This window comes from Anabrus simplex, chromosome 2 (genome assembly GCF_040414725.1).
Source record: "Anabrus simplex isolate iqAnaSimp1 chromosome 2, ASM4041472v1, whole genome shotgun sequence".
Taxonomy (NCBI): Eukaryota; Metazoa; Arthropoda; class Insecta; order Orthoptera; family Tettigoniidae; genus Anabrus; species Anabrus simplex.
The window spans coordinates 929,684,630-929,697,251 of NC_090266.1; the positions used below are offsets into that span (position 1 = coordinate 929,684,630).

General features: G+C 39.6%; 1 protein-coding gene across 2 annotated transcripts in view; it reads right to left on the bottom strand.

The window, feature by feature from the left end:
* Not3 (CCR4-associated factor Not3) overlaps positions 1-12,622 on the bottom strand; it is a 398,149-nt gene that overhangs the window by 320,512 nt on the left and 65,015 nt on the right. For both annotated transcript variants that reach the window (XM_067141698.2, XM_067141697.2), the window contains exon 4: positions 4,103-4,282. In XM_067141698.2, coding sequence (XP_066997799.1) covers positions 4,103-4,282 — 180 coding nt within the window. The remainder of the gene's footprint in view (positions 1-4,102; positions 4,283-12,622) is intronic.

The following is a 12,622-nucleotide window of genomic DNA, read 5'->3' on the forward strand; positions in this document are numbered from 1 at the left end:
TTCTGTGTTGCCTGAATAATGTCTTCTTTAGATATGACCGGACTGTATAGGTCCTTAGTCTCCATGATTTCACTCTCAGTGCCTTTTTGAGGGTATTCTGGTCTTTTGTGGTTGTTCGGTCTAGAAAATATGTCCGAAAAGAATGTGTGCAATACATCTTCTTTCAGGCTGCAAATTGGTTGTTCGTCTGTAAACACCTTGTGTATGGCTTTTCGATGCTGATTGTAATAGTAGAACTGAGTGGATTCATACATGTACTTCCTTCTTCTCTTCTCTCTTCCCCTTTTCGTTGATCTTTCAGGGTTTGAAGAGGTCCTATATGAAAGTTGGGCAGAATTAAGTTGCCCTTTTCTTCTCAGTTCGTAATATTTCTGGGCAGGGTGTTTCGGCCTGGGGAAGAATATGTGGTACTGAAGCTAAGAATTGGACAAAGTCATTAACAGCCTCGTCCAAGTGGTCGTCTGTTAGGTTTTCGGAAAACTTTGACTTCCATTTAAACAGATCGCGGTTGTACTCTTCTATATTCGGCGCTGGAGTAATAGCGGTATTGGTTGTGGTTTCATTGGCATAGCTGCCAACTTTTAGAAATCAAAAATAGGAAGATTTTTTAATTCTTGGATTTCATCACACATATAGCGCCACGGTCTAAGTGAAAAAAGGACAGGATAAAAAGCATGCATACCTACAGTTACAATGTGATTTGATCATTAAATTTAAAATCTTAAACTAAAAAAAACATTAAAATGGTTACAAGAAAATGTACCTAATCACTCTCATTTATGACACATACATACGAATAATAATACAGTCGAACCTCGATATCTCGAAACTCCATTACTCGAATTTTCAGTATCTCGAACTAACTTATATTTTCCGGCCGTTTGTCCTATTCTTCACGTGTATTTATTTCTCTATTCTCGAAATTTGGTTATACGAATTTCTCGATTTCTCGAAGCAAACATTTCCTCCCTTGAAGCAGAAATACTCTAACTCGAATTTTGTGCAATATTAACTGTGCAATACGGTATTTGCAGTTTGTGAGGAACAGTTAACAAGTAGGAAGGGGTTCCAGTGAAGCTGGAAAGTAATATGACGGGAACCGAAAAACTCGAACTTCTAGTGATCAGCATCGGCAAAGCCTCGCCGTTTCTCGGGTGTCAATTACCGGTCACGTACGACAGCAAGCCCAGAAGTCACGGATGACAAGCTCCATTTACGAAACTCGGCTGCGTGGTATTGACGCAAAATTTCAACGTGAAGGGAGGAAAGGTTGACCGCAACAAACAGAAGAGACGAACGGATTTTTTTCCACACGTGTTAACGGAGCTATGTTTTTTATTTCACTACTGTATGTACTGTATCCTGTCTTCTAAAAAATTACTATAATAAGGGTTATAATTAAAGTGTTGCCGAAAAATAGAGTTTCTTTCTATAGTTTTAAGTACCGGTACCGTTAAACATAATGTATTCCTTTAAAGCCCGTAGATGCATATAATTCAATTATGTGCTATACACACTCAAAAACAGTATTCTCTATATCTCGAATTTTCGATACGTCGAAATAAAATTTATCTCCCGAGGCGATTCGCATAATAGTTTCCTTTATTAGTCTGTAAAATGAACAAAAATTTAATTTTACAGGTATCTCTGAACACTTTGAGATAACGTTATGTTTTTTGGCCATAACGTGAAGAGAAAATACCAGTAACTGTCACCGACACAACTCCCTGAAATACATTCAACTTATTAAAATTATGAAGTAAGAATAAACAAAAATGCAGTGAAATACGCGAAATTAGCACATACAAAACAGATAAGTATGTCTCATACAATATTAACATACGACTTTGACATGGGGAAAAGCACAGAAGCGCTAGAAAAAACACATGGCATACAACTCCAACGAAATTACGCACATAAACGATGTTAATAGCGCGCGAACCACACAATAAGAAACTCATTCTTTCGTTCCAATTAACTGAGTCGCTAGCGCTCCTAGCCTCTATCGCTTGTAGAACGATTGCCGTCCCGAATCCCCAGCTGCGAAGCACACATTCTGCTGTAGCAAGCAGGAAATGCGATACACGAAGGTGACGGATGATACACTCGCGAAATAAAGCATCTAATAAAAACGCTTGAAAATGAGGTTGGGTAAATTACACAAGCACATAAGAGTTTATCCTTTATCCTAGGGAAAGAGTGTTGACTGTACTGGAGGTTATATTGGTCAAAAATAGGAAGAATTAAAAATAAATCGGAAAATCGGAAGACGAGTTAAAAAACGGAAAGTTTCCGGGTAAATCGGAAGGGTTGGCAGGTATGCATTGGACTGACGATTCTCTGGGGAATTTCGTAAAATGCTGATTTTACTCAGCTTCTTGACCAGGGTATCTCTGTGTACTGCAGGGTGAGCTCTGCTAACGTGTATGCTTACGCCCCTATCGGATCGATAATATTTTCCACAGTGCGTGCATTGTACACAGTGTGATTGTTGTTTGTCGGAAAGATTATTAGCCACATTGTGAACATGTATGTGACCATATAACTTACGACTGAAATATTCTTGTCATACGCTGTTATCCAGAAAAGAATTTAAAACAAGCCATGTGATCTAACATCACTGCCATGTCGACTTGATTTTCTGAATGAGGCAACGGAATACTAAAATATATGACAATCACATAACAGGCGACATGTATAAAAGTTAACCATACTAAACTTTTCACCTATCAATAATTAAAAAATTAAATACTATATACACTTCTAGTCCTCTCGGGTAAAGGATGTACTCCACAAGCAAGAAACCGTGAAAAGATGTAAGTTTAAAGTAATAAATGTCTTCCTTTATGATTGTCTCCATAAAAATGGGTCACGTTTTACGTATACCTTCCGCCAGGTTTGAGTGAAATATAGATCATATACTATGTAACACCAAACGAAGAGTGCAGGCTGTCCTTTGTCCAGTAGAAGGGCTCCTCTCCAGTATGTATCTTTACGTGTAGCCGGAGGTCACTTTGCCTAGCGAATAGTTTGTTGCAATCCTGACACAGAGAGCCTTTCCCCTTTATGAAGAAGCAAGTGGGTGCGAAGATTATGAAGTAGACAAAACATCTTACTGCATTTCATGCAGGGGTTCGGCTTTTCTCCAGTATGTACGACTTCGTGTTGTCGGAGGCTACCCTTAGTTTCAAACGCTTTATTGCATTATTTACAATAGAAAGGCCTTGCTCCAGTATGCATGATGATGTGTTGCTTGAGAGACGGGCTTGACTAAACGTTTAATTGTATTCCTGACATTGAGATGGTGTTTCTCCATTATGAAAAAAACGGGTGCTTTTGTAGATTACCTCGCTGGGTAGGCTTTTCATTGCATTTCCGGCACTGGAATGGTCTCAATCCAGTATGTGTGTGTTCGGAGTTTGCTGTTAGTTGTAGACGGCTTGTTGCATTCTTAACAGCGGATTGGACTGTCTTTAGTATGAAGCGTCATGTGTTTTCGGAAGCTAGATCTTTTATTCTTTCAAATGCATTGTTACAATCCTGGCATTGGGAGGACCTTTCGCCATTATGAACAGGCAGAAGGGTTTTGAGCTGAAAGTCTACAGAAATGGAAATTTTAAATTCACTCACACATTTGAAGAGTCAGGGAACAGAGCTGGCCTATCCAAAAGTCTGTTTTTTGGAAAAACATAAAAGATTTGATATTGCTGACATGCACATATATAGTATTATAGTCGATTGTGAAACTAACTAAAAAAAACACACACACACACACACACACACACACACACACACACACACACACACACACACACACACACACACACACACACACACACACACACACACACACACACACACACACACACACACACACACACACACACACACACACACACACACACACACACACACACACACACACACACACACACACACACACACACACACACACACACACACACACACACACACACACACACACACACACACACAAAAAAAAAACCAAAAACCTACTGATGAACTAATGATAAATAGTCTGGGATTTAATACAATACTGACCTGGAAAATAAAAGACAAACTTAGTAATAAATATTCTCACCTGACTAACTTCTACAGACATGTTATCCAGCATACGAAGAAGGGTTTCCAATTTGCGGATGTGGTATCGATGTTTCTCCACCTTCACTTTCAAATCTTCCACTCTGTCTTGCTTGTCTTTATCTAACCTCTTCTTCTTCCCTGCCAGCAAGGACTCAATTTCACACTCAAATTGGTCCAACTGCAGATACAAACAAAAGAATAGGGATATTATAAACATCAATCAACTTCAGTCCGTTTCAATAAAGGTTAAAAAGGAAATGTCATAATGAAATCTACGTGAAAAGTGATCTCTAAAAGAAAAACCAACGTTCTTGAAGTTTCTCTACATAAGGACAAATGATTTAGCAAATAAAAATTAAAGTCTATGCAAATGTGGAATAATTCCCATGGAATGATGAACAGCATAGAATACATGAATACCGAGCTCGATAGCTGCAGTCGCTTAAGTGCGGCCAGTATCCAGTATTCGGGAGATAGTAGGTTCGAATCCCACTGTCGGCAGCCCTGAAAATGGTTTTCCGTGGTTTCCCATTTTCACACCAGGCAAATGCTGGGGCTGTACCTTAATTAAGGCCACGGCCGCTTCCTTCCCACTCCTAGCCTTTCCTGTCCCATCGTCGCCAAAAGACCTATCTGTGTCGGTGCAATGTAAAGCAACTAGCAAAAAAAAGAACACATGAAAACCAGGAACGGTTTCAGATAATATTCTAGACATTACAGTAAAAAAAAAAAGGTTATGAAGTTCTGAAACATTCAGTCTTGAGTCTTACTGTGAAACGAGATAATTGAATATTCCCAGTAGAGCTAACGTGCGAGTAAAATGTTAATATACGAAGGTCATATGAAGTCTAATGAGCAATGTCTTTTCCCCCCGCTTTTCCCCACACCCTGGCGAGATCACAGATGCAAAATATGTTTCATACAAGGACTCTGCTCAGTTTTACGTCCAGATACCCTTCCTCCCTCAGCCCTAAGTGGAGGATGTATTCAACTATTATGTGTCACTGTAGTGGTTATTAGAGTAGTATAGTGTCTGTATTTGAAGAGGTGTGTATTAAGAATACCGTGGACCAGAGAAATTAACCAGATACTACTAAAATCCGTACCACGCCCAGGAACTGATCCAAGGACATTCTGAGCCAAAGGCTACTATCGCTGACCATTCACGCAAGAAGCCAGACTGGAGAAAATTCAGCTTATTCTAGGCATTTCTGAGATCACCGGAGCCATCCTGGCTCATTTTGGTTTTCGTTGGCATGATTTTTCAGGCAAAAATTGCAATCAGAATCAACCTGGTAGAAAGCAAGCATGTTCATTTATTCTGTTTGTACTCTTTACTACCACCCAACCAACCAGAGAGGAAAAGAACGGGGTGTACTGCATTAGAGCAAACCAGTTGTTTCAATCCTGGGTAGGACAGGAGTTCCTGTCCTGACCAAGGCTAAATGCGATCCCTTAGTACTGTTGTTTTGGGTAGTATAGCACAGCCTTGCGCTAAGTGTGATGTGCTGCTCACGAAAATAAAGAAAATGATCTGTTGCTTGCACTGTCATTATTAAATCAATATTGCATGTATTCAGAGCTTTTTGAAGTAAAAATAAAATGTCCTTTCCATTTATTTAAAAAATTATTATAATAAAATACACTGCGACCACACACGACACAATAAACCAAAGTGTCCAAGTATTATCTTCTCACAAGGAGCATATCTGAGCATATCCATATTTTTTTTGTTTTTAAAATACCTCCAATACAGGAAAATTTATCGCATGGTCGACCAACATGAGCATCAGTAAAGATGTCTTTCTTGATTACAATAAATTTTCCTGATTCTAGTGTCTCCTTTACTTCCTTAATCTTGTACATTGGATTCTGTCCACATTCACAACCCACTGATTACTCGTTGAGTGAATTTGTTTTCTACTTACAAAGTAGAGCAGTTAAAAGCAGGAGTACCAAGACTTCATGGAACTGCCTGGTATGATAAGTGGTCAGGGAAGTTGTGGCTATAAATATCATTGCCTCCCTTCTAAGTAGGAGTTAAGGTGTCTTCTGGTTGCCAAGGGAGGAGGTAAGCAAGAGTAAGGCAAAAATGTAAACTCCTGGTAGAAAGTTTACAGCCAAACCACTATGCTAATCAAACTCACCACTGAATTTAATGAGCAACCATTTCAAATAGTCAGGATTCACCAATTTAGTAAATTCTAAAGCATTAATGTGATGTACAGACTTTACACAAAGTGCTGAGGCATTGCAACATAATTAGCATTGACTGAATCAGCAATGGCAGTTGATACAAAATAGCTGACAGAGATATTTCTTTTCAACAAAGAACTGTCAGTGAATTACATGTTGAAAACATAATTCCTGTTGCTGAAATTCACCACAGACTTCAGAGTTCTTAAGGAAATATGTTCATGGATGCTAGCAGTGTTAGGAGATGGGGGAAACATTTCAAAGTTGAAAACATGAATGTACACAGTACTGCCATAAGTTCTGTCAGTACCGGGAGAGTTGGCCGTGCGGTTATAGGCGTGAAGCTGTGAGCTTGCATCCAGGAGATAGTGGGTTCAAGAAAAAAAGTTCCGTCAGTAAAATCTCAACGCACTGTAATGTGGTAATTGTGAATGAAGCGTAGCAACAACGTCTATAGTCATCCACAAGGTCGCCTTCACGACTCCGCCAGTAACCGGCTTGCAGTGTGCCAAAAGCGGGCAGCAGTGAAAGATGGAGTGGGGAGTGTATGAGTATCGTATCGCTGTATTGGCATTATTTTGTTGCGGAAGGAGAGATAAGGAAATTATCCTGAAACCTCTCGGTATCAATGAACGATTTGTGTTTCAGACAACAGTACAGTTTAAACAAATGGGTGCAACTGTTGATCGGGTCAGATTGGGCCGTGCTAGGTGTGTATGCAGAAAAGTAGCTGTGGATGCTGTTCGTGCAAAGATTCGACGCAATCCTTTACGCAAACAAACAAATTTGTTTCATGAAATGAATATCTCTCCATAAACTATGTCGCGTAATTTGAAGGATGATATACATTTTGGTGCACATAAAAGATATATGTGGCATTTACTAACTGAAAAATTTAAGGAGATAAGCCGGCTTTAATCCCAGGCTTTTTAACGATGTAAGGGGAGTATCGCGACATCCTATTCACAGATGAAAACACATTCAGTGTGGAAGAGTTGTTTAACAATCAAAACATTCATGTTCGCACGGTCCTCCAAGAAAGCAAGACAGAGAGTTCCATGTGTGCAGCGCGGACACCCTGCTTCTGTCATGGTATGGGGCGGGCGGTTTCCTGGCGGGAAGCATCAGAGGCACACTTTTGTGAAGGTGGAGTAAAGACTTTTGCAGCTGTCTATCAGACAATGTTGAAAATGGTGATACCACATATCAATTCGAAGTTGGTTTGAAGGGAAATTGTGGACTTTTCAGCAGGATAGCGCTCCTGCACACAAAGCAAAAACGACGCAGCAAAAACGACGCAACAGTGGTTGGGAACCAATGTCCCACAGTTCATCGCAGTTGCTGACTGGCCTAGTGGAAGTCCGGACCTCAATCCATTGTAGAATTCTCCGTGGCAGAAGCTTGAGGCGATAACACGTCAAAATCGGCACTGCAATATTGATATGTTAAAAAAAATCGCGTGAGCTGTCAAAAAAAGTTCCACTAAACAGGATTCGTGCAGCTATTGATGAGTATTTGCCGCTGTGTTGCTGCACATTTCCAAATAACGGCATGTTCATTCTGTAGCCTTTTCTTGTTTGTTTTTTTTTTTTTTCAGAATACTTGTATATTAATGGGTTTGTATAGTTTTATTTAGTACTGACAGAACTTATGGCAGTACTGTGTACAAAGTCAATTTCAACCAGTCATCGAACTGTCTCCAATGAACACAACACTGGAAGAATTGATAACAGAATTAAGGAAGTTAAGACATCCTACTGTAGACACAATGGCATTAAAAAACTAGCAGTAGAACAGAGTACAGAGCAGGAAATAATATTGGAAGTTAAAGATATCAAGAAGCCTGTAACTCCGTCGTGCATTGTGTGATAAACACTCTGGAAAAGATGGCCACCCTGTAACATCAATGCTCTCGTTTTTCTCAGTTCATTCAATGGGGAAATGTGGGAAAATGTTGTGGGAAATTATGCCTTACCCAGCCTAGAGTTCCAACATAGCATCTTCTGGCTATCATATTTCGGAACTGTGAAGGAGATGCGAGACCAACTCTATACGACAAATGGAGAACAAAATGAAAGCAGTGTGTCAGTGTGTGCTGCCTATTGGACTCGAATTGTACTGCAAGGGATCTTCAAGCTAGAAGAAAAGTGGCACAAATGTGTGCGAAGAAACCGAGATTAAATTGAAAAGAGAAGAAAAGTATGTAGATTAACCCTACACTGCGCAGTGGGTCTCACGAGACCCATACTACTTTTTGCATCCCTGAGTAACTGAATAACCGATCTTTCACATGAGGATGGTGTTCCTTGTGAGGCCTAGACTATTCAGACATTTTAGTTCAAAAGTCATCCACCATAGACCAACAAAGGGATCACCTACAAAGAAATTTTATAGAGTTTCCATGACAACAGCCATTACTCCAAATACCTGTGTTTCTCTTGTTGATAGGAAGTGCATAGAGTGACAAATTTCAGTTGTTAAAATAATTTCTGTGTAATTGAGGGCTTTTAGGATAATATACACATGTTTTTTTTGTGGAATTATGTTTCTTTACAGCAGAAAATTTAGTGAAAACTGTTGTTTCTTGTGAGACCCACTGCGCAGTCATGAATATTTTTATGGAGACCATGTTAGAGGTTATATGATTTCGTTAGTATTGACTTGGTTTTGTTCAGGGACCGAAATGGAGTGTTTTTAAATTGCTTGACAGTGTTTCAATGTGTGTTTATGCCTTAATAATATTTGTATTGTATTAAAAATGTCATATAATGACAAACTAACTGATAAACAATTGTTTGCTGCACTGGAAGAAATTCTTGCAGTAGCTGAAAATAGTGAAGATGGACTGGATTATTCAGATGATAGTGATGAAGAGTTCAGGATGGAAAATATACCCTTTTCTGAGGACATAACCCCTAAGGCTTTCTCCAGACAACCACCAATTGGCCCTGAGCCTAACCAATCAACATTTGGTAACGAACAACAACCACCTACTGAGCCTTATTCCAATGAGCCACAAACATCTGTCAGTGTAGAGTCTGTCTCAGATGGTGCAAAACAGAGAGGTCCTAAGCGTATTTCTACCTTAGCAAAGCCATCAACAGAAAGTGAAATATAGAAATGTTATATGGAAAAGAGGATGTATGCAATGGGCTGACGAAGATCTCAAATTTTCTGGCACAACAGTGCTACCAGATGAAATATGTGAGCTGGATCTGTTAGTCATAAATGCTTGGCTTTTGTCTAAGAGATGCCTTACTGAAAAAGGGATACAGCCTATTATGACACTTGCTGAATTCCTTGCTGATCTTGGTGTAATACTCTGCAAGTTTTGAAAACCCATTACTCCCTCACGGGGAAGGCTTAGATTTGAAGTTGAAGTGCTGCTACAGCTAAAGGAGAGGAAAGGCCCTACTACACCAGCACCACCACAAGATGTTCGGAGTGATTAACTTTCTCATTTGTCAGTATTTACCGAGAATCAGCAGCGCATTAAATTGCCTGGTTGTAGTGCCAAAACACATTCTAAGTGCATAAAGTGTGCAGTATATTTGTGCCTACACAATAAGAAAAACTGTTTTCACAGTTATCACACTAATTGAAATTGAGTAGACACGATATTTCCCACTGAAAGGAAAAAATAAATTTTATTTTCAAACTGATCCTTGCTGCAGATTTTCTTTTACTTCTTATAAAATGCTATTTGTTCGGGGCGTTGATCCATGTGGATCTTTTGCCCCTACTGGCACCATATTGAATGAACCTGCGTGTAATTGGAATGGCGGTAATGTGAAATGTTGTATGTGAGTAAAAGAAAATTAAGGACGTCACAAACGCCCAGTCTCCAGGCCAGGGATATTAATCATTACAATTAAAAGCCCCTGACCCGGCCGGGAATCGAACCCGGGGCCGCCGGGTGACAGGCGGACGCGTTGCCCCATACACCGCGGGGCCGGACATGTAATAGCCTACTATCTGTGTGATAATTAGGCTTATAAAAGGAAATCAAACATACATGCTAAATTTACCTGATTGTGCAATGCATTATTCATAATTAGCGTGAATGTTCATTTATCATATTAGTTTTTTTATTTTTCAAACAATGTGTTTTGTACATGCTGTATATATGTGCCCTTTAGTTTCTCGTGCTTTTTGCTTTGGAAGGTTAATTTTTTAATTACATCTTTAAGAAAAACCCTGCAATAAAGTATTTATGTGTTCTAAGAGTTCTCAAACATTATTTTACCCTCAGTGCGCAGTGTTCCTCCTGAGACCCAAACCCCTTTTTAAGCCATAATCTTCACATTTTGTAAATATAATTTTTTTTACTATTTTTCCACAAATTAGTACATTATAAGTAATAAAATATTTTTTTTCCATCAAAATTTGAAAAATTGCGCAGTGAAGGGCTAAGATGGTGTATTTTGTTCTTCAAAAAAACTAATTCTAGTTCATGTAAAATTGCTTGTAAAATTAAGTTTCAGTACAACACTCGTAGTAGGGAGTCTAACCATACGTACCTACTTCTAATAACATAAGTTGAAAAGTGATTTACACTACTTGATCAAAAGTTTATGTTCTTATTTTTACAATTTGCTTTAAATCACACTGGCACAGATTGGTCTTAAGGCAACGATCGAAAGTATACCGACACCTATCTGAAATTGCACTTCGATTTTATCCGTGTCATATTTACATATTGTTAGACATTAATAGGGGGTGAGTCCACCCTTCGCCTTGAACACTTTCAATGAGGTGTCTGAATGTCTGTGGAGGAATGGCAGCTCATTCTTCCTCAAGAGCTGAAACCGGAGAAGGTAGTGATGTTGGATGCTGGGGGTCTAGAGTGAAGTCGACATTCCAACTCATCCAAAAGGTGTTCCACTGGGTTCATGTCGGAACTCTGGACAGGCCAGTCCACTTCACGAATGTTATTGTCCACAAACCATAATCTCAGAGATGCAGCTTTATGACGGGATGCACTGTCATGCTGATACAATCATTATCTATGAAGTGGTCATGTACTGTACGTGGTACACAGTGGTTTAAAACGTGTTCATATCCCTCCACATTTAGATTTTTCTTAAGTGCAATGAGGGGCCACACCCTAACCACAAAAAACACCCCGATACCATACCACCACCTCCTCCGTACCTCACTAATGACACTACACATGATTGCAGGTAACGTTCTCCAGACATTCGCTACACCCAAACCCCCCCATTGGATTGAAACAGGCTATAGCGTGATTCATCATCATCATCATCATCATCATCATCGTATAGTTCCAGCTTCCTCGGTACTGTTAATGAGCCTCTTCCACTTCCTCCTGTCCATATACAACTTGTCATGGAGAACATCATCCACTGCGCACCATCTGGTAACTAGATCAACCATGATCATGTCCATCCATCGGGTTTTAAGTCTTGCTGCAGGTCTTTTTCCCTCCTGTCTTGCCAAATTTATTCTGGCTGTTCTTGTAGGCTCCATCCTCATCACATGCCTGTACCACTGTAGTCTGGATGTGCTGATTCGGTCTAATAGGGATGTCCTTATTCCGGCTTCTTTCCTCACCTCTTCATTTCTTAACTTGTCCATCTTGGTCTTCTGAACGTTGGATCTAAGAAATTACATCTCTGATGCTTGTAGTCTTGATGAATTTCTTTTCATGAAAGTGCACACCTCAATACCATAGGTCAATACTGGTGTGAAATAGCTGTTAAACATCATCAGTTTGGCCGGTTTTGGAATCTTGTCATCCGGTAAAAGAGTTCTTAATTGTAGGTAGAACTCTGATTCCTTTTGCACTCTGTTTGTAATTTCCTTTCTGACCAAATTATTACTTCCAAGGTAAGGAAAACTATCCACACACTCTAACTGGTGGTCTCCTAGTTTTACACTAGCTGGACACCCTTCTCTGTTGACTGCAATCACCACTGTCTTGGTCTTGCTGATGTTGAGGTTTTATTCCTGGAACTGGGATTTCGATACATTGAGTCTGGTCTGTGCTTCCTCTTCTGTTTCACCCCAAATCATGATTTCATCACCATAGGCCACAGCATTCAGTTCACCTAGAGTTTCCTTGACGTTCATTATATTGTCCATAACGGTGATGAACAGTAGTGGGGACAGTGCATTCCTTGTTGAACTCCACTCTTGGTCTCAAACCATGATGATCGACCTTCCCCAATTTGTACACAGCTAGTACAGTCTTTGTACAACATCTGAATTTTTCTTACCAGTCCTTCAGACACATTTCTTTTCCTCAGACACTCCCAGATCTTCTTATAACACTATCATAGGCCTTTTCTATATCCAGGAA